Below are 21031 nucleotides of genomic sequence, written 5' to 3'. Positions count from 1 at the left end.
AAGAATGAGTGTACTTTCCTGACCCTCCCACGCTCTGTAGTCAGACCACCTGTCAAGGCTCTGGGGCTCTTTTCTCTAGCGCTCTTTCCTCCCTGGCACCAGTACTATCTTTCCAAGCACCCAGAGCTGAAGGTGTTGATCTCCAGCTCAAAACTTTCTCTGTTTATCATCTGTTCCTCATTTTGGACCCCCTACCACCTGCTAGGAGCCGAGCTTCAGGCCCAATAAAAGCACTGTCTTGGTTACCCTCAGCAACGACAAGGAGTCGTGCCTCTTTTCAAAGGCCAAATCTTGACTTTTGAAGCGTCCTGGCACTTTTGCCTTCGAAAGTCCCTCATCCACTCAAAATATATTAAAATTTCTATTTTACACTGCATTTCGTACATTTTGCCAATAATAAAAGAAATTAGTTTGGCGGGTCAGACACTGTCCCTGATGGATTCGTGTCCAGTTGTTCGAAGAGGAAACTGGTGCTCTCAGGACCAAAAGCCATAGCCGGTAGGGCCAAGCAAGGAGTCCAGCAAGAAAGCTGGCGGGCGCTCCGGGACCCGGGGGGCGTTCCCCCAGCTGCGCCTCGGCCCCGCCCCTCCCCTCTCAGGCCCCGCCTCCCCCGCCGAGGCGCGCCGTTGCGGGGGCGGGGCAGTGCAGCCGCGCTTGCGTCCTCCCCACCGCGCGCATGCGCCGCGTCGGTTCGCGGAAAGCATGGCGGGGGCCACGCCGGGCGCCATCATGGCCGAAGACTACTTCGGGAACGCGGCCGAGTGGGGCGACGAGGCGGATGGCGGCCAGGTGAGGCGGGGCACCAGGCACCCCGCGCCGAGGCTCGTTTGCCGCCGGCGGCCCTGCCCCCGCTGAGCCCGCGCGGGCCAGGCCGGCACTCGGGGGGCGTGCGCTGGGGGCCGCGGGAGCCCTCCGCTGTCCCAGCCTGCGCCCCCGCCGCCCGGCCCGGCCCCTACCGCAATTTCCCGGGGCGGCCACGTGGCCAGGCGAGGCCAGGCGCGAGGACTGCCCACCCCGTGCGGCGGGGGCGGGGTCTCCAGGCGGGAAGCGGGAGCCGCACTGCTGTCTTCGAAGTCGAACTTAAACCCGAGTCCTGGGGAGAAAGCAGAACTTTGGGCGCCTTCACACTGTCCCGCCGCTGGGCGACCGCGCCTTTCAGCGCTTGGGCATATTTCACTTTTCCTTGGACCAGATGACAGGCTGAACCTTGCAGCCTGGACGGTCCAGGGGTGGGGTGGGAGCCCGGGACTTGGGAAGTCCGAGGAGGTCCACCCCAGGCCCATGATTGACATAAAGCTTTCCAGGTTACTCTGGTCATGGCTCTCTAGACTGTACAGTTGGGCCTGGGAATTTGCCTTTTAAACCAGAATAAAGATTAGTTTTGAAGGAATAAACCATGAAGTGAGGTTTACTTCGTGGTTCAGCAGGGCACTGGACATGCAGAGAGCTGTGTGTTTCTGGAGCTGAAGAAAGTCCTGTGGTTAATTACCCTGTGGAACAGGGGCATGAAGTTGGTAGGGATCAGGTTCCAGAGGGCCTTGGAGAGCTGTTCAACGGCAAAGCTTGTTCAAGAGTTTAGTCTGGGTGAAAAGTAGAGCCCACTTGTTGGATCATCCCACAACACTGGGAACTTAGTGGAGCAGTCACATACAGCTATTAGGAGCCTGAGCTAGGAGCTTTCATGCAATATTGCATTCCACACTCAAGATTATGAGTTGGCTATTACTTTGTTTATCTCCTAAATGAAGAAAGAGAGTCGAAAAGACTTAACTTCCTCAAGTTCCCAAAAACATAAAGGAATGGGGATCCAAGCCCTTTGTTTCTTTTCCACTTCATCAGTATGCTAACCACTGAAGAAGGCCAGATGAGAGAAATATAAGGTCTGAATTAATTAGCTTGGTAGTGGGTTGGTGTTTGGTACATCTTGTTCTCATTGAGCATTTGAATCATAAGCACTGACTTAGGCATAGGGAGGTGTTGCAACTGGGGCATACTTTAGGGCCATCTAGGCCTGTGTCCTCCATCATTTTGTAAATAGAACATGTGAGCTACTTGCCCTAACTTATGCACTTGGGAGTTTCGAGCCAGGCCTAGACCCCACTGATGGAAGGTTTGGTAGTCCCATGTTTGGCCAGCTGTAATCATTACCCTAATTTCATTGATGATGTTCTTTCATGTTCATTCCAGCTGTGACTACTAAAGTTGGGAAAGATGATGACCCAAATTCTGTTCACTTGATGCCAGATGTGGTTTGGAGAGGCAGGACTGTGTGTAAGGAGGCTTCTCTGGTAGGAGCTAAGAGCTGCTAAGAGCTACTTACAAATAGATGGGTCTGGCTACAGGTTGCACATGGGGGTTGGCAAGAGGTGAGACTGGACAAGTGAACAGTGGGAAGGCCAAAGTCATTCTAGGGCCTGATTTCTTTCTTTTTTTTTTTTCCCCCAGAGGGAGATAGGAAACTTTAAGCAACTGAGAGACGTCACATTTGTGGCTTATGGATGTCACTATGGTTTCAGTGTGAAAGTGGACTGTGGGGAAGGACAAGGCATAGGGAGATTACTACTGTAAGCATACAAAAAATAAGTGGAAAATAAATATGGAAAGAAAAGCCAAATTTGGTCAATATATGGGAGATAGAGTTGATGGGTCTTTGTGAGAGGATGTGGGGTGGGCTGGGGTGAAGGAGGAGGAATTGAGGATGACTCCCAGGTTTCTGGTGGATTTTGGGAAGATTTGTTTTGGGAATAAGACAAGGTCAGTTTTAGACTTTTGGAGTACTAATGGGCATGGAATGGGAATTATATGACACTGCAGTACACTTGACTGTGGAACCCAAGAGAGGGATACAGGCCACAATGTAGATATGCAGGATGCAAGAGATGTGAGGGAGTGGGAGACCAGGGTAGAAGCCCAAGAATGCAGACATCTGAAGATGAGTCTCAGGGAAGTCCAGCCTTCCTCACGGGTCCCCTCACCAATGCTGTCTGAGAGAAGACTCCCCAGTTTTTCCAGTGTAACCAGCAGGCTGTGTCTGCTTCAGAGCACTGTTCCCAGGATGTTAATCCAAACAGTGGTGGGCAAACTTTTCTGTAAAAAGCCAGACAATCCATATCTGAGGCTGTGTGGGGCTCTGTCACAACTACTCAACTCTGTGGCTGTAGAGGGAAAGCAGTCATAGACAAAATGTGATAGAATAGGTGTGAATGTGTTTCAGTAAGTCTTTATATGTAAAAACTGGAAGCAGGCAACATTTGGTCATAGTTCACTGATCCCTGGCCCAGTTCTTACCCTATTATGTTTGAATTGGTTAGCTCTCTTAGTTTGTGAACTCCTTCCATGGAAAAAATACTACATCTTGACTGATTTTCTAAGGTCCGAGGGATGATGAGCACATTTTTAGTGCAGGGTAAATGTTCAGAAATTGCCTGCTTCCCACTTGTTAGTTAGGGTGACAGTATTAAAACTGGGCGGACTTGGGGTCAGTAGTCCCCATCATCAAATGTATCAGCAGGTGAAGCAGTCTGGTTTGCCCTTGGGTTCAGCATCCTGCCTCTGTGCTCCTACCTGGAAGTGGGACTAGAGTTCAGGGCCAGGGCCAGGCCTGCTGCTGATAGGAGGGAAGTCAGAGATTTTTTTCTAACCACAAATTGATGGATTGTGCTCTCAAGAATCTTGTTAGTCTTTGTTGGTAAAGATTAAATGGCATATGTGAAATAATCATGGTGAAAACAATAATAATAGCAAATGTCTAGTGAACTTTTACTAAATGTCAGGTGTTAGGCTTGATGCTTCCAAAAATCAGCAACCAGGAAGGAGCGCCCAAGACGTCTTTGTTTAACAAAGGGAGTTGCTATTCAGAGAGGCTCAGTGACTTGATGACTAGCACACAGTCTGCTAGCGGGGTGGTCATATATCCCACTTGGGGTGATTCTGGATCCCAGTTTCATGGCTACTTACCACTTGTCCTGGCTACATTGTGAGACTCATGAAATAGTGTGTGGGATACTTTCATAATGCACAGGTGAGATTTCAGGATATTAATATTAAATATTCCCTGCTCCTGGCCTTTCTCAGCAACAGGAGGATGATTCTGGAGAAGGAGAAGATGATGCAGAGGTGCAGCAGGAATGCCTTCATAAGTTTTCTACCCGAGACTATATCATGGAGCCCTCTATCTTCAACACTCTGAAGAGGTATGCGAGGACAGTGTTTGCGTTAGGGAGGAGGGGCTTGTTCAAAGAATTTTCTAAAAGAACCAGATGATGACAAGTAAAATGAGAAGAATGTGGTCTTGGATTAGAATGCTTCTAGGGTCCCCTTTGTCATTTAAAAAATGTTTAAATGTAATTATCTTCCTCCTTACCTACCTTTTCATCCCCTCTCATCTCCTGCTCTAATGAGGTGGTGGCTCTTTTGCTTTTCTCAGGTATTTTCAGGCAGGAGGCTCTCCAGAGAATGTCATCCAGCTCTTATCTGAGAACTACACTGCTGTGGCCCAGACTGTGAACCTACTGGCCGAGTGGCTCATTCAGACAGGTGCTGTCCTTGCTCTCACCCAACCCCACCTCTCTAATGGGCTTTTGCATCAGTATTATGCTAGTGAATCAGCAGTGCCTTGTTTGAATCCTGATTTTTAATGTTTGTGTAAGTAGGAGTTGAACTTTTTAGCCATTTTCACCTGTTTGATTCTTATGTTTGATCCAGCAGTTGAGGTTTGCAGGAGTTCCCGTTGAGCAGCTTTCTCTGCCCTGCTATAGAGTTAAGGGATGACATGCTGTACATTTGGTGTATCATTTTCAGGAGGCCTGTTACAGCAAGCAGTGAGTGATAGGTCATTTTGGAGTTGGCTGTGGTTGTGGCTTCTGGCTCATAGGATCACAGTGGAGTCTTACTGTAGATCCACTGGGCTGCGTCTAGATGGTCACTTGAGTAAGCAGTGTCTGGAAAGAAATGGATGCATTACTGTCGTGATTTCTTCAAGTGAGCCTCTTGGCCACATCTGCTCTCCTTCATGGGACAGCATTTTCTGTCACCCTCCCTGTCTGTTTGGACTTTGTGAGGGTTTGAAGGTGCTATTCTCCTTTCCATTAGGCAGGGGTGGACCATGTGGTGCATGCTGCTCTGTTCCTTCTTGGGTCTTACTAGCAAGTAGAATTAATAACTTTTTAATGAGTCCAAAGTCTTGCTTTTAAAAGTGGCACAAGCAATTCTGTGTTGTTTGGTTCAGAGAGATGTGGCTGTTGGCCCTTTCTGCAAGAGTGCAGTGGTTTTAGTGAGTGCTGTTGTCTTATATTTTCTTTCAGGTGTTGAGCCCGTGCAGGTCCAGGAAACTGTGGAAAATCACCTGAAGAGTTTATTGATCAAACATTTTGATCCCCGCAAAGCAGATTCTATTTTTACTGAAGAAGGAGAGGTGAGGAATGTTCTTTTTCTGGTGATGCATCCCAGGGCCTTTTCCTAGCTCTGTGTATGGAGTGGTGTGTGGTGTATCACGTAAGTACACGAGTTGGGTAGTGTGGTCTGAACTACTCTTTCTGCTGTGCTCAGCACATTGAGGTGCTTCATGTGGGAGGTTTTGGTGCCAAGGCCAAGAGGAGGTGCAGCCAGTTCTCGCCTCCCGATCCTTGCTGTCTCCAGGCACAGCTCTGGAAGGGGGTGAATTCCTGTGGGTCCTCCAAGAAGCATGTGCTGAGACTGGGTGAGACATGCAAGGAGATCGTGGAGGAGACACCCCAGGTAGAAAAGTAGATGAATGCTGGAGGAGGCTGGGGGAGCCAGGATGCAGGACTGACCCTGAAGGCAAAAGACATGAAGGAAGTTGGAAGGAAGAATCTCAGGCTGCAATGCAGCTTTTAGGAAGTCCCAGCAGGGCCAGGGAGATGTCTCTAGAGTTTTAGTTGCTGGATACACGAGCCTGTGTCTTTTATGACAGACCTGCCTGCGGAGCCCTCTGTGCTCAAGTGGTGGCTGGGAACAGTCATGGAGAGCCTGGCCTTGGCACAGACAGGATGGTGGGTTCAGAGAACAGTGCCCCCATCCGTCACACAGTAGGAGCCAAGAGACATTTTCGTGGCCACTACTTTGGTGTTGGACAGAACCTCCTGTGCTATTTAAATTGTGTCTTCTGTCCTGCCATGGGCATGTAGCTGGTTGAGCGTGAGTCAGTCATGCATGCGATGCAGCTCCTCTGTGCACTTGCTGCCACAGGACTCTCGGATGTCTCCCAGGAAGCTCTCTTCCACTTGTGCCCATGTTGAGTGGGAACTTGTGAAACAGAGTGGGCGTGCAGGGGCTGTCCTGCCTCACAGCTCTGTGGCCACAACCAGCCCTGAGTCTGCTTCCTCTAGAGCTGGACGCTGATGGCAGCTCTTCCAGCTAGAATGTCCTGGGGTTGTTTATGCAACAGACTTCTCTTGGGCTAATGCCACACGTCTTACCTTGCTGTCTGTTTGTCGGCAGACCCCAGCTTGGCTTGAACAAATGATTGCACATACCACATGGAGAGATCTTTTCTACAAACTGGCTGAAGCCCATCCAGACTGTTTGATGCTTAACTTTACTGTTAAGGTAGGAAGAGTCTTAGAAGCAGGGGAAAGTATGCAGGATTGAGGGTGGGTTTTGATGTCTATTTGGTCGGTTGTCTGTGAAGACCGTTTTTGACAAAGGTCTCCATCGTTGCACTTCAGCATGCCTTACCCTGAAGAAGGGAGCATAAAATTTCTGCCTGTGGTTTTAGATCAACATTGACTGTGTTTTAGGATTCAGCAGGGACATTTTATAGTGTATGTGTTCTGAGGAGCCTTTAAGCACACCTGGCCAATCACTCCTTTTTATGCATCAAGACCTGGGAGGGCTGGGAAGTCCAGGTCACAGCCCAGATTGTGGCAAAGCAGAGACCAGAGTTAAGGTTGGGACCTGAGACCAGTGCCTGCTTGTTCTACCTGCCGCACATGCTGCCCAGCAGCCCAGTGCTGAAAGGTGGGTCACCAGGTGCTGACACTCTACTTTTGTTTTTGTGTGGCAGCTGATTTCTGATGCGGGGTACCAAGGGGAGATCACCAGTGTGTCCACTGCCTGCCAGCAGTTGGAAGTATTCTCCAGAGTGCTCCGAACCTCTCTAGCCACCATCTTGGATGGAGGGGAAGAAAACCTTGAAAAAAATCTCCCTGAGTTTGCTGTAAGTTCTCTACATTGTGAATCTTGGATTTGAAGCAGCTGGTTGGGGGATTTGGGTTCCCAAACATGAAAATCCCCTTCCCTGTGGAGAATCTCTAGGTCCAAAAATTACCTGCCAGAGAGTAGGTTCCCTGCCCGAGAACTTTGATCTGCACTTGCCAGTGCTATGGTCTTGAGACCCCCATCCTGCCTCCTGTATTCTAGAAGATGGTGTGTCACGGGGAGCACACGTACCTGTTTGCCCAGGCCATGATGTCCGTGCTGGCCCAAGAGGAGCAGGGCGGCTCTGCAGTGCGCAGGGTGGCACAGGAGGTGCAGCGCTTCGCTCAGGAGAAGTGAGGCTTCTGCTTTCCCCACCCCTCTCTGTTGTTTCCATAGAGCCCTGCGGCCCTTGTCCACAGCCATGCTTCCTGCCCCTTCTGTCCTGCTGTCTAGAGCTGGTGGTCAGGGTAGTTTTAACCTACGTGGGGAGCTTGCCTTCCAGAGTGTTGTTTTGAAGACTGTTTTGTGAGGTACTTGAGTGTACTTCTAGTTGACTCTGCTTTTATATGCTGGAATTCACAGATGGCAAATAACAGTAGTCCTAAAATAGTCATTCAGTGATTATTATATTGTGGTCTGTATCTTACAGACCAAAGTTATATCTTCCTAGCTTTATTTTTAGAGTCTTAGCAAGGTGTTTAAAAAGTATGAATCTCTTTATCAAGTCTGTAAGGTGCATTAGAATCATTCTTTTCCAGTTTGCTTTAAACATTGTTTCCATGGGTGGGTCAGTTAATAAACAAGTGAATAACAAAAAACCCAAAATGGATCCTAATGGTTTAGAACATTAAATGTAAGAAAAGAACGAGAAAGAAAAATCTGCCCAACATTGTTAGTGACAGGCTATGTGGTTTTTCTGTCAAGAGGCCATGATGCCAGTCAGATCACACTGGCTTTGGGCACAGCTGCTTCCTACCCCCGGGCCTGCCAGGCCCTTGGGGCCATGCTATCTAAAGGAGCCCTGAACCCTGCAGACATCACTGTTCTGTTCAAGATGTTCACAAGCATGGACCCACCTCCTGTTGAACTGGTAAGTTACCTCTCATTATAGCAAGGTGGGGTCCCCTCTGTGCCAGGGCAGGGTTGTTTTGGAAAGTCTCTTAAGTTTCCCTGATTCTCTTAAGGCAGTGAGTGCAAATGCCTTTTGAAACATTGCTGTCATTTCTGTCCTTCCCCGTCCCACTCCCAGCCTTCATGCCCAATAGACGTGCTGCCTGGAACTCTGCAGGTGGCTGCAAGTGCGCATGCCCTCTCCTGCCAGACTGTGCTTGGTGTGTGCTTCTCCCCAGATCCGGGTGCCAGCCTTCCTGGACCTGTTCATGCAGTCACTCTTTAAACCGGGGGCCAGAATCAACCAGGATCACAAACACAAGTACATCCACATCTTGGCCTATGCAGCAAGTGTGGTTGAGACCTGGAAGAAGGTACTGTCAGCCTTTCAGAAGACAAGGGTCCTCCTTTGCTTGGGTATTATTGGGTAATTTGGGCTGCAAGAAATATTGAACCTGCCTAACAGAGAACATGTCTTTTCTTGTGTTTTACTGATGGTGAAAGTGCTAAACATCTCAAGAAAATGCTCCTCTTAATACTTCTTTAGACTGTAATGTGAAGTATGACTAAAAAATAGTGAAACAGGTCCCTAAGCTAGAGACAAACACGACTCTCACTGGTTTACAGTTTCTGTACTCTGCACAACCATGCAGTTTGACAATTAAATTGACTTATGACTTCATAGACAGGGCAGGGGATGTGGAGAGAGAAGTGGCCAGTGACAGGATTCTCCACCGCAAGGCTGTGGTGCTGTCAGAATCCACCAACCTGTGTGTGTTTTCAGAATAAGCGAGTGAGCATCAACAAAGATGAGCTGAAGTCAACATCGAAGGCTGTGGAAACTGTTCACAATTTGTGTTGCAATGAGAACAAAGGGGCCTCTGAACTCGTGGCAGAACTGAGTACACTTTATCAGTGTATTAGGTGAGCAGTGAAACTGATTGCCAAACTAAATCACTGGGGGAGGTGGCTTTTGTTGTCATATTGAAAGCTCACATAACAAAAGCTGCAGAGATACTTGTGCCTTTTATTTTATTTTGTAAACATACAGAGAGCATGAATAACGTGTATAGACAGTATGAGTCATTTTCAGTTGTTTAATAGAAGTAATTTCACAAATTAAACTAAGTGAAAGGAAGACCACCTGGAAATACAAGAATGGAATTGAAAAAGTTCATTTTTTCCAGGTGCAGTGGTGCACACTTGTAATCCCAGCTACTTGGGAGACTGAGGCAGGAGAATCACAAGTTTAAGCCTAGCCTGGGCAACTTAGATCCTGGCTCCAAAAAATGGTTGGGGATGTAACTCAATAGAGCCCTTGCCTAACATTCATGAGACTCTGGATTCAATCCCCAGGACCACAAAAAAAAAAGAAAAAGAAGGGCTCATCTATAGCAGAAGTCTAAGACTAATGTAGTATTGCTCAGATAAACGAATGACCTGTGACTCTGCACTTATGTAAATAGATTTGCCCTGGAAATCATGCGTCTTCTTAGGCATTTGAATCTTTCTGTTTATCTGTGTGGGAACCAAGAAAGTGGTTTGCTAACTAAGGTAAACTTGAGCACATGTACCAGACACAGCAGTTTCTGCATCACCCACCATCTCTTCTCCATTAGCAAAGGGGTTGAATGGGCTGAGGATAGAGACTGCTTCTCACCTTGCACCTTGGAGAGGCCACCCCTTTAATAAGCAGCTCTTGGCAGCACAGATGAAGGGGCGGTCTGAGTTTGTTCTCAGGCTTCCTCCCCTTTAATGCTCTTGTTGCATATTGGTATTTTTCCCACCTTTGGTTTAAAGGAGGCATTCTGCTATGTTTACCTGTAGGTTTCCAGTGGTAGCAATGGGTGTGCTGAAATGGGTGGATTGGACTGTGTCAGAACCAAGGTACTTCCAACTGCAGACTGACCATACTCCCGTGCACCTGGCATTGCTAGATGAGGTGAGAGGCAGAGGGCTGCCTGGGTGTGCAATGTCTCTGTCTTGCATGTGTGTTGTCATATGCATCTTTTTGATGTGTTTAGTACATACTCTTCAAAATTAGCTATTTCTATCCTAAACAAGGATTTTCCTTTTAAGGACCTAGTTTCATTGACTGCATAGATGTCTCAGTTTTGTCAAGTGTCATGGGAAGGATGAGGCAGGGCTGAGGAGTTTGCTGGCCCTGGGTCCAGCACAGGACTAGCAGCAGCAGCCATGAGCTATCTGTGCTGGCAGTGACAGTGAGTGGTTCTCTGCATGGTGAGTGAGCCCTGCGACCTGACCACACTGCTCAGCAAGGCTCCCCATGACCTGTTTGTAGATCAGCACCTGCCACCAGCTCCTGCACCCCCAGGTCCTGCAATTGCTAGTTAAGCTCTTCGAGACTGAGCACTCCCAACTGGATGTGATGGAGCAGGTGAGTGGCACCGGGGCACGTGGGGACTGGGGGTGCACCCCATGCTGACCTACTCTTTTGGCCTGCTTCTCTGCAGCTTGAGCTGAAGAAGACACTGCTGGACAGGATGGTTCACCTGCTGAGTCGAGGTTATGTACTTCCTGTTGTCAGTTACATCCGAAAGTGTCTGGAGAAGCTGGACACTGACATTTCACTCATTCGCTATTTTGTCACTGAGGTCAGCAGTGCACCGTTGGTTTCGTGTTTCATGTTCTTTACACTAGCAGTGTCCTTTATGGCTTAATTTAGTTCATTTTGTACCTATCTCTGAGAAGTGTACTTTCTGATAATCATGGTGATGACAATGACAGATAGCAATTTTGTGAGCCCTCCTACCTGCAGGAACTGTGTTACATGTTTCCCCTATGTTACCACCCTGCTGCCTTAGTGTTGGAGAATGGTGTCACCAGGGAAGCCAAAGGGGGAGGCGGGGGTAGTTTCAAGAGTGCCATTTCACCTGTGTTGGTGCGGTGCCCGAGTTGGCCAGGCAGGCAGAGTAGCCCTGTTTTCCCTCGTAGGTACTGGATGTTATCGCTCCTCCATACACCTCTGACTTTGTGCAGCTCTTCCTCCCCATCTTGGAAAATGGCAGCATTGCGGGCACCATCAAAACAGAAGGCGAACATGACCCCGTGACGGAATTTATCGGTAAAATCTCAGTAGATCTGCTCTGGCTACATCGGTATGTGTCAGTTTGCACCTTCTGTTTCTAACCCAGTGACTATACGTCTGGTTTCAGCTCACTGCAAGTCTAACTTCATCATGGTGAACTAAGTCAAGCATCTGCAGAGCTGAAGCAGGTTTTCCAGGCTCCACTGAGGAGAGCCCTCTCAAGAAGCTGCCATAGTCAGCACCTTGGATGTGGAATCTGCTTAGAGGGGTGGATGACTTCCTTAGAAGGAAAGTGTTAGCAGTGTGAGAGCCTGCTAGGGACATCTCCTCCCTGTGTGGTCAGTCCAGAGCTCATTTCCCTCCACATTGCCTCCGCATGAACCTGCTGCTGGCCCTGGGGGTGGTGGGAGTTGTGAAGTTGAGACTCTGGTGAACAACTTTTCAAGGCTAAGTTTTCTCACAAGAACCCAATTGGTTAGTTGATGTTTTATTGTAATTGTTTAAATTTGCTAAGAATAATAAATTTTTTAAAAGCTTTTGTGCTGAATTGTAAGGTGCAGGTCCCGTGTTGGGTTCTTGTATAAATAAGGCATGCTGGGCCTTGGGTGGAACCAGATGGTTTATTCATCACTTGGACAATTTGAAATTACCACCTCCCTCCCTACACTGAATCCAAGATGATTTAAGAACTGGTGATAAGTCTGAACCATTTTACCTCTTAAATGTGATATTAGCAACCACATTTGCTAAACACAAAATACCAAGCCCCCTGCTGAAGAAAACAGGCCCTGTGCCTTGGCAGATGGAGCCTGGAGCCACCTTGTGCAGGTACTTAAGTCATCAGCGGTCAGCCCTCCTCAAGGTGCACTTAGCCGGTATCACATGGTTCTCAGGTCGACAGGCACCCTTCTAGATGTTCAGTTTGGTGACCAGTGTCCAAGATTGACAATCACCCAGTCCTACTAACGGATCTTGCACACAGGATCCCAACTCCTGTGAACTGCTCTTCCAGAGGCATCCTCCCTAGACGATGGGGTCCCCGAATGTGCAGTACTCCTCGATGGCCAGGTTGTAGCTGGCGCCTCTCCCATCCTTGTAGGTGCTGGTCACTATCTTCATCCAGCCTCTCTCGCCCTGCAAGATGCCAAGGCCCCCACGTCAGCCCTTCAGCACATGGTCTCCTGCTCCACCCTTCTGCTTCAGACTCAGACCAGGCCCTTGGCCTCCACCCTGCAGCCCAGCCCCACAGAACAAAATACCCAAACAGCCTGCCTGGCTACCCAGCACCCTTTCCCATGACCCTTGTCAAAAATGCCTTGTATGAGATATTCGCTTGGTTAATACTTAACACAAGGGCCCCCTGCCAGTAGCTAATTAATGTAACAAAACATATTGACTGTTTAGACCAGATGACTTATCCACCTACTAATATCCCCACTTGTAGTTATTTAATAAAAAAGAACACTGATTTCATCTCTTCTGTATTTACCATTTTCCTCCATTTCATAATAATGAATTTCTGTATCAAGCTATTAATGGCTAATATTAGTTTTAAAAATAAAAACTCTGGCAGTTATCACCCCTGGATCTTTGACCCAATCTTAAAGTATTTATGAAAAACCTAGAGTACTCCTAATGGGAGTCTGAAACTGGCAGGAGAAAGAATGACCTGGTTGTGAAGGAGGAAGGTGGCCAACTGCATCCTTGGTAGGGGTGTCCCAGCCAGGACACTTCACTTTGGTGCCAGTTCTGGTGTCTCATACTGCGGCGCAGAGGAGGAACTGGCATCTAGTGGGTAGGGGCCCCAGGGTGCTGCTAAACATCGGACAATGCATAGAACAGGAATGGCCCTACACAAGCAAGAAGCATCTGCCCAGAGCTGTGGCTGACAGATGGCTGGAGCAAAAGGTCTAGCTGGCTGCAGGCCACAGTGCTCAGTCAGAGGTCAACAGCCACGGGTGAGAAGTATGGCCTCATTTTCTAGGTACAACCATAAAGTGAAAACATCTCACCCAAGGTTCGCCCCAGGAATTCCGGACAATCCAGTACTCGGTCCCGTCACTGCTGACACCCCATCCGGCCACTGAGATAATGTGGTTCACATAGGCCTTGTCATGGTACTCGGCATAGATGCCGCCAGTGTAGTTGGCCATCCCTTCTGTTGCCATTATGCCGCAGCTGAGAGCAAGCAGTGAGTTACCACCTCACCCAGAAAGAGGCTGCAGGTAGCCTGCTGTCCCAGGGGTGAATCCAGCCCGCCCCACACGGTGGTTCTGGACAGACTTGAGTTGCTGTTGCTGTGTCTTCCAGCCCCAGGACACCACAGCTGTCACCACAGCTGGGCCTCTCACCCCCACGTGTCCCACAATAATCCCATGAAGGGCAGATCAGTCCCTGGTTGGGGTTTACTTCTGAGAAAACAGAAGTTCTCAAAGGTGAAAGTGGTGGCTGTAGCTCATACTAGGGAGTAAAACTGGTGGTGGGGCGGGAAGTGTGATCGACACACAGGTACACAATCCTGCTGGTACACCTGGCGCAGCCTCACCTGGCGGCCTGTACTCACCTGATGGGACCATTCGTGTAGATCTCTGCCATCATCTTTTCCCTCCCTGAGAGGGAGCCATAGTCGCCCACTCTCCAGAGGGTATAGTTCTGGATGGTGTGGCACTCTTTGAACTCCGTGCAGGTCCCACACTGGTTGAACTTGTCACACTCTGGGTGAGAGCAAGCAGTCAACCTGGGGCTCTCCTCACTGCCCAGCTAACCAGGAGGCCCAGTGCCCTGCTCATTACTAGGAACCAATCATCTCCTCTTTCTGCTATGGAAGAGCTTCAAGGAGGGCTCCACCCTCCTCGAAGGGTGGAAGGAGGGAAGAGAAGAAAGGTCAACTTTTGAGTACAGAGCAGGAACTCTGGGTGGGTTTTTTCTTCTCTGTAAAGGCCAGGAGAGGACCTTTCCACAATACTTCAGAGCTGAAATCGAGTGCAATCAAAATACTAAAACTCAACAAGATGATTCTATTGCTGGCTAGTGAATAAATATGCCATTACATATGGTTTAAAAAAAAACAAAACAAAACCCCTTTCTTGTTATTTTGGTTTGAGAGATATCCACAATTAGGTTAGAAAAGAAGAATAAGAAGGTGTGCCCATGTTCCACCTCACAGGCATGATGGCCGTGTTCCCTAACTCTGGGCATTTGTACTTTCACCCATCCACCCTGCTCGATCTTCAGCCTGCCTGGCTACCACTTTGTTGTTGCCTATTTCTGTTGTGGTTACACATCTGTCCAGATCGTCCCCGGGGACAGTAAACTCTTTGAGGATTAAATTGTTGGTTTAATTTGTCCAACACCAAATGCCTAGGGCCTGGCACAACCGGAAAATGGTGGATCTGCAGCCACATTTACCAATACAAAGACAAGACTGTTTATGGCAAACACTCAGGTCTCTGATGTGCTCCAGCCACCTGTCAGGAGAGGTGGAATCAGAGCGACTTGGCTTCGGCTGGACAACACCGGCTTGGGGATGTCGGTGGGGTGGGAAGGGCCCCAGGACTATCTGATTCCACAGGGAAGTCCCCCCTGGGGTCTTTGACCCTGCTGGGTTTACTAAACCAGGACAGAAAATTCTTTGAGCAGTTTGGCCCAGGAAGCAAGGAGACAGAATCCTGCTGGCCTGGGTGGGGCTGAGTATTCCTGCCACTTCAGTGGGTACAGGACACTAGAGCCAGCATTCACAGGGTTGGGGGACAGCATTGGGCTCCTTCCCCTTCCTTCCTCCTGCACCTATCTCAAATGTCTTCTGAGTTTTCCAGAGCTTTCTGCTCTGGCTGTGAGGGAGATCTGGGGTCAGGTGGCTTAAACCTGCCAATAATGGATTTGGGTCCTTTGGTTTCCAAAAGGAGCAGCCTAAAAGGAATGTGTCGACTCGGGATTCTGGGCCAGCCTGCTCTGCTCACCCACAAAGTGCTCATTGGCTACAGGCACATCTGGGTACACATGGCCCAGAGTACTAGGCAGGGACCAGGTTGACAGACCCACTGCTAGATCTCCTGCCTCCAGCTCTGGGTGCCAGCTTCCCCACCAGCTCTCTGTGCCCAGCTCCTAGAGAGTAGGCTCCACCCCATACAGGGTGGAGCAGGAGCACTTGCCCTGCTCCTTGCAAGGCCTATTATAAACTACCCAAATGTCACAGGTCAGAACCCATATATCACATCAGGGCCTCACCGAAGCAGAAACATGGTCTAAGGCTGGAGGCCTGGGAATTGGAAGGGTGTCCTTTGACCTCTCCCCATGCCAAGGGAGAGTCTCCACAAAAATGATGAGTTCCATAGCTCTACTAGGTTCAAGGCAGCATTGGATGAGGTTGGCACAGGTTCTGGGAACAAGTCCTCCCCAAAGACCGGGGGTGCTGACCCTCCCCTCCCCACCACTCCAGCCACAGCATCACAAGGGTGGGATTGGCCTGGGCTTACAGTACATTCTCCCAGGGAAGAGGGACAGGGCAGCGGGGGAGTGGGCAGGGCCTACCCTGGTCCTTGGCCTGGTAGTTGTTGCAGGTTTCATCAGGGATGCCGTGCAGGTGGGCATACTCCCACACTGGCAGGTCGTTGCCCCCTTCGCAGGAGCCAGCATTGCCGCAGTCAATGACGTTCTGCACAGATAGCAGGGTGGAAGGCCACGCCCCCTTCCTCTTGATGTTGATGCGATCTGGAAGGTCAGGGTCTGCTCAGCACCTGCTCTCAGCTGCACCCTCCTCACTTCCCCAGTTGGCACTGGAGGCCTAGGTCAGGCCACAGAGTGCTGCCCACCATCCTGCCTCCAAGCCCATGCTCAGGGCTCAGGCTGCATGTCTCTGGAGGGCGCGCTCCCATGCCCACCTCCTTGTGGAGGCCACAGCTCAGCTGCGGCTCTCCAGAGGTCTGCCCTGGCCTTCTGGAGCACTGTGGTATCTGTGTGCACCGCCTGGCTGCAAGTGCCACCAGGTAAGGCCAGATATGTCCTGTCCACACAGGTCAGCCCAGTAAGTCCTCAAGAAACACCTGCTGAAGGACTGAAGGGATGCCTCGGCTGCTACATTAGGCGGCTGAGAGTAAGAGAGCCCTGTGGAGAGGGGCCAAGGTGGGCACCTCCATGAGCAGGTGCAGCCCAGGGGGCTGGGGAAGGCCAGGGGGGATCCAGACTCAAGCACATGGTGAGTCAGGGGGCCTGAGCAGCCCTGGCTGCCACAAGCCTGGGCTCACACACTGAGGGCACCACTGGGGCTGAACAACTTGCTTCCCTTCCCAGAAGAGGACTCAGGCTACCTAATCAGGATCATCTTGCCCTCCATTCTGCAGGACTAGGTTACCACAATACTCCTTACGGCCCACCTCCTCTCCTGCAGCCTCACCTGCCCTTCTCCTAGCGACCACGGGCTCAACAGCAGCCTCCGCCTAGCCCAAATCCCTCTTTCTTCCTCATGCAGCTCCCCTGGGGTGCCACCTCCTCATGTCACCTTCTAGACTCCTGCTCACACTGGTCCTGGCTCCATAGGTCTACTCATTTGACCAGGCCTGGGCCTTTTTGGGATCCCCCCACCCATAATCCACTGGGCTGAAAAACTCAAAAGGCAAGCTCATCCTGCCACCACCTAGCCCAAGTCTCTGTGCCCATAAATGTACCTCCTGGGCCACTGGCGGGTAGATTCCCAGCTTCCCAAAGCCCAGGGGCCCAGGTTCCCTGTCTCCTTCCCCAGAACAGGACTCTTCCAAACTCCCTCTTCTGCCTATAGCAGCTGCCCTTCAGCGATGGGTCTGCACACACTCAGACCCTCCTTTGTCCCCCAGGGGTACCCCCATCCTTTGGGGTAGAAGCAAGTGCCCCACACTGGCTGCTGCCTCCCTTTGGCATGTGCCTCATCTTTGGACTTCCTCCCCATCTTGGGCCATCAGTGAGGGCTATTCACATCTGCTGTGTGCAAAGCACTTTGCCCAGACCCTGTGCTGGGGGCACAGAGGAGCGAAAAGACTGAAGCTTCATCTCTCAGGGCTCACAGCACACAAGGAGGCCAGAAGCCAACAGATAAACTTGAGCAAAGTGCACAGTGTTGGGGAGGGTCCAGAGGCATGATAGCATGTATGTAGGGTGGGCCAGGGGACAGCCGGCCAAGGAGAGAGGGCAGGAGTGATGAGGATACAGGGAGAAGAGGCACCAGGCTCCCTCTCGACCTGAGCAGGGTGGCCTAGAGAGCTGGGCTGCAGGCTCTGGTAGTTCACAGAAGGATTTCATCCTTTACCTGAGCAAAATCATGAGAGGGTTTCAAGATGAAGAACATGATCCACTGGGTCAAGCAGGCAGCTGTAGCAGCTGAGCCCATAGCAAGGGCGGAGGGGCCATAGTGCTATGTGGCCTCTAGGCTTTGGCATAAGTATCCCCTGCAATGGTGGAGAGGCCTACAGGAGGATGGCACTGTGGGTGGGAGTGGTGGGCAGAGTGAGGTGCTCCGAGCCATTGACTGCCTCTGGTTGGAGGTGGCAGGAATCCTAGCAAGAGGGTGTTGGGCAGTTGAAAGTGAAGGAGTCCAGGAGAAGGGCTGGACCTGGGAACTGATGCTCAGAATTTGGGGAATGAGAAGGGAAGGCGCAATGGGAAGGCAGAGCCAGCTGTGGGGGTGGGGCGGCCTGTGTTCTAGGAAGGCAGTGGCCTGGGGACTACACTCTGTTCATGGCAGCTCACAACTATGGTATGAATGGGGAGTGGTGGAGACTGTGGCTCAGGATGAGAAGAGGAAGTGGAAGGGTGCAGACACTTCCAGAGCCCAAGGAGTAGGGTGGTGGGAGGTGGGGCAGGGTCAAGGGGCTCTTCACTCATTTGAGATAGAAGAACTTCCTCAAGGGGATGAAGGATGACCTCCTGGAGAGGGACGGGGATTCTCAGTGAGAGGCTTGGACACTTGACCCCATGGAAAAAAGTCTCTGGTAGCTTCTATTTTCTCAGTGAAAGTAGGGCCATGGCCTTGATGTTAGAAGTTTATGGAGAAGAGTGAATCGGCAATCTGCACAAAGATTCCACTGCGGAAATGTAGGGCTGATGCCTTGGCCAGGGATAGGCGCCCATCTGAGAGGGGACAAACTGCCTCTAGCCATCCCATCTCCTCCTTGCGCTGCAATGTCCTACAAATGTTTATCCTGTCACATGACCTCTCACTGGCAACCTTTCTAGTTCTCTCTCCCCCGACTCCACCCTGTGCTCTGCAGAGAAGTCCCTCTCACTTCCCCAAAGCTGGCTGCCATTACTGGGTGCTCTCCTGGACTTTATCCGGATCCTCGGTCTCCAGATTTGCTAAAACCAACCAGCCTGGCCCACACCTCTCAGATCCTTCAGGGCTTAAGGCCCTGGCTCTACCTAAGTCAGAGGGAGGGACCTTGGCCCACCTGCTCCCTTCCTCCTCTTCCTTGAAGGGTCAGAAGTATGTTCCAGCCTCCAGAGGGCTCCTTACCAGTTCCCAAACAGAAACAGAGCTGGGCCACCAAAGAAGTCTCTGCTAGAGGCCACAGCTATAGCCAGTGGGCTCTGGAGTCCAGACCTTACCCCCAGACGGGTTTCTAGGTCAAATCCCAGCTGTCACCATGGACATCTTCTGCCAAAGCCTGCAGCTTCCTCCTCGGCATACAGAGCCATCATGGCTGCTTGGAGGCTTAGAGAAGATGCTCCACATGAGGCCTGACCCCAGCTTCCTAAGCAGCAGTGGCCACAATGTTGCTAACCCTTTCAACACAAAGCCATACCTACAACAGGCATGGCCAAAGAGATAATAAACAGGGAGGAGACAGCACCCAGCCAGGGTGGGGGCCTGCCCCAGTGGAATCCAGGTTCCTGGAACTCAGGCCGCAGGGCAAGGCCCCTCCCAAATGCCCCAGGCACACCTGGGCTCCCCTGCTTTTGTCCCCTCTCCCAGGCCAGGGTGCAGCGGCCCTCAGGATGGTGGACACTAAGATTCCCCCTCTCTCCTTGCCCTGGACCTTCCTTGTCCACTCAGTAGCCAGAAGGCTGGCTGGAAGCAATGACCAGATCAGGGCAGGGGCTGTAGCCATACTCAATATTTCAACCACAGGACATTTTTCATCTCAAATGTTAACTGCTTCTGAGCACAGTTTCACTTCCCTGTCCCCAAGGCCAGGCTGGGAGCTTGGTGATGTCGAATTTCTGGTTCCTTCTCAATGGCTGAGCCATTTGTCACCCACTCCTGCCTGTACCTAGAGGCCTCAAGTGGGCCCATAGTGGATTCCCATAGAATGACCCAGCTTGTGTCACTTTGGTAGAGGGCAAAGGTCCAGACTGATTCCTGGCTCTGAATCATAGGCCTCTGGAACCTTGGGCTGTGGCTGCCTGTGCCGACTAGGAGGCAGCCTGGATAGGTGCTCCTGGCCCTTAATCAAGTGGCAGCTACCGTCTGCCAGGACCATCATGGAACCCTAGGCCCCAGACCACCTACCTGCCATGGCGCTGGTGCTGCCATGGGCCCAGCAGGAGCCACAGTACTGGGGGATGTGCTGGTTCCTGGTGACACTGGCATAGTTGACACCATTCACATTGCGCCAGTCCCAGTTCTTGGGGAGATCAGATGGAGACAGGTACTCATGCGGCCGGGGGTATGTCCTGGGAAGAGAGCAAGTGAGTACCAGGGCTCCTGGGGTAGCTGGGAGCCCACCAGGGGCCACTACTGGCAGTCCTCCTGGGGCCCTCTCCCCTTTCCCAAAATGTGGGAGAGTGGAGGGCCTGGTCACCAGGGAAGCCCATCATGCCAGCAGGCCCCAGCACCCTTGGAATGCGAGGGCAGCAGGCTACCCTCAAAACTAAGGGAAGGGGAGGGCTCCCCAAGCAACACCAAGTGCTGGAGCAAGACACAAAGGCCAGGAGGGGTTCCAACTGGGTGTGACGGGGTGATCCCCCCAAAAGGCCAGATGTGACCTCCCAAGGCCTAAGCAGGCAGGGCACCTTGGTTCCTAGAACCCCAGGGAAGCAGGCCCCCCACTGGCGAGCGCGCCCAGGCGCAGGAATGGGCTTCCCCTCCCCCAGGCCCGGCCTCTAGCCCACCTGCGTCCCAGCTGCGACAGCTGGTCTCCCCGCAGTGGCCGGTAGCAGGTCTGGCCTGGGCGGAAGTAGAGGCTGGCCCGCACCGCGCCGGCCAGCAGCACGAGCACCAGCAGTGGCTGCACCAGGCCACACGACGCCATGCTGCCCTCCGCGCCCCGCGCCGCTCCCTCGACCCGCGCCGGGCTCCGGGACCCACCCGCTCCGCCCGCCCCGCCCGGCCCTTAAGGTGGCGCGGCGGCGGACACACCCCCGGGGCGGGGCTGTCCCGCCGCTGCTGTCCTGCCCCGCCCCACCGCGGAGCCGCGGGCAGAGCCTCCCTTCCTGGCCCTGTCACCTGAACTCGGGGTCATGTACCAGGTCACGGAGCCAGACCTCAGACCTGACTTAGCCACCTACGACAGCGTGGTCAAGTGGCTTCAACTGAGCGCGCTATTGTCAAACAACTCACTTCTGGGGTCCTGGTACCTTGGGGTGGGGACTGCAACTTTGATGGTCAGCCCGAGTCCAGGATTCCTGGGACCTAGGGATCTGGATAGATGCCCCCAGCATCCCAATTAGGCTATCACTCCATAGGGATGTCCCCAGGTCCTGAGAAGAGGCCGCCTTTCCTACACAATCATGTCCTGATCTGGCTTT

General features: G+C 51.5%; 2 protein-coding genes across 3 annotated transcripts; one reads left to right on the top strand and one right to left on the bottom strand.

The window, feature by feature from the left end:
* Positions 1 to 629: 629 nt before the first annotated feature.
* Positions 630 to 11855, top strand: Nelfcd (negative elongation factor complex member C/D). 2 transcript variants are annotated; one of them, XM_078051860.1, is made up of 15 exons: positions 630 to 789; positions 4075 to 4193; positions 4427 to 4536; positions 5304 to 5413; positions 6460 to 6567; positions 7025 to 7177; positions 7381 to 7511; positions 8083 to 8248; positions 8508 to 8642; positions 9053 to 9192; positions 10096 to 10210; positions 10571 to 10666; positions 10743 to 10883; positions 11224 to 11353; positions 11445 to 11855. In XM_078051860.1, the coding sequence occupies exons 1-15, from the start codon at positions 703 to 705 to the stop codon at positions 11477 to 11479; spliced, it is 1776 nt and encodes a 591-aa protein (XP_077907986.1). In that variant the 5' UTR covers positions 630 to 702; the 3' UTR covers positions 11480 to 11855. The 2 variants fall into 2 exon arrangements, with proteins under 2 accessions (XP_077907986.1, XP_077907987.1); XM_078051861.1 differs by lacking the exon at positions 10571 to 10666.
* A 68-nt stretch (positions 11856 to 11923) lies between these two features.
* Ctsz (cathepsin Z) lies at positions 11924 to 20605 on the bottom strand. Its single transcript, XM_005327100.5, has 6 exons — positions 20396 to 20605; positions 19794 to 19957; positions 15848 to 16027; positions 13881 to 14031; positions 13330 to 13495; positions 11924 to 12451 (listed from the first exon to the last, which is right to left on the bottom strand). The coding sequence occupies exons 1-6, from the start codon at positions 20533 to 20535 to the stop codon at positions 12341 to 12343; spliced, it is 912 nt and encodes a 303-aa protein (XP_005327157.1). The 5' UTR covers positions 20536 to 20605; the 3' UTR covers positions 11924 to 12340.
* Positions 20606 to 21031: the final 426 nt, after the last annotated feature.

Source organism: Ictidomys tridecemlineatus, chromosome 5 (genome assembly GCF_052094955.1).
Source record: "Ictidomys tridecemlineatus isolate mIctTri1 chromosome 5, mIctTri1.hap1, whole genome shotgun sequence".
Lineage (NCBI taxonomy): Eukaryota > Metazoa > Chordata > Mammalia > Rodentia > Sciuridae > Ictidomys > Ictidomys tridecemlineatus.
This window is presented reverse-complemented; position numbering and strand designations above follow the sequence as displayed.

Bases quoted from the DNA above. Each gene is read 5' to 3' on its own strand.
- Ctsz (XM_005327100.5), bottom strand. From the start codon at position 20,535: ATGGCGTCGTGTGGCCTGGTGCAGCCACTGCTGGTGCTCGTGCTGCTG. The intron at 16,028-19,793 runs GTAGGTGGTCTG...CTGACCTTCCAG, and splicing joins CAGCACCAGCGCCATGGCAG to ATCGCATCAACATCAAGAGG. The intron at 13,496-13,880 runs GTGAGTACAGGC...GCTTGCTCTCAG, and splicing joins TACACGAATGGTCCCATCAG to CTGCGGCATAATGGCAACAG.
- Nelfcd (XM_078051860.1), top strand. From the start codon at position 703: ATGGCGGGGGCCACGCCGGGCGCCATCATGGCCGAAGACTACTTCGGG. The intron at 7,512-8,082 runs GTGAGGCTTCTG...TTTTCTGTCAAG, and splicing joins CAGCGCTTCGCTCAGGAGAA to AGGCCATGATGCCAGTCAGA. The intron at 9,193-10,095 runs GTGAGCAGTGAA...GTTTACCTGTAG, and splicing joins ACACTTTATCAGTGTATTAG to GTTTCCAGTGGTAGCAATGG.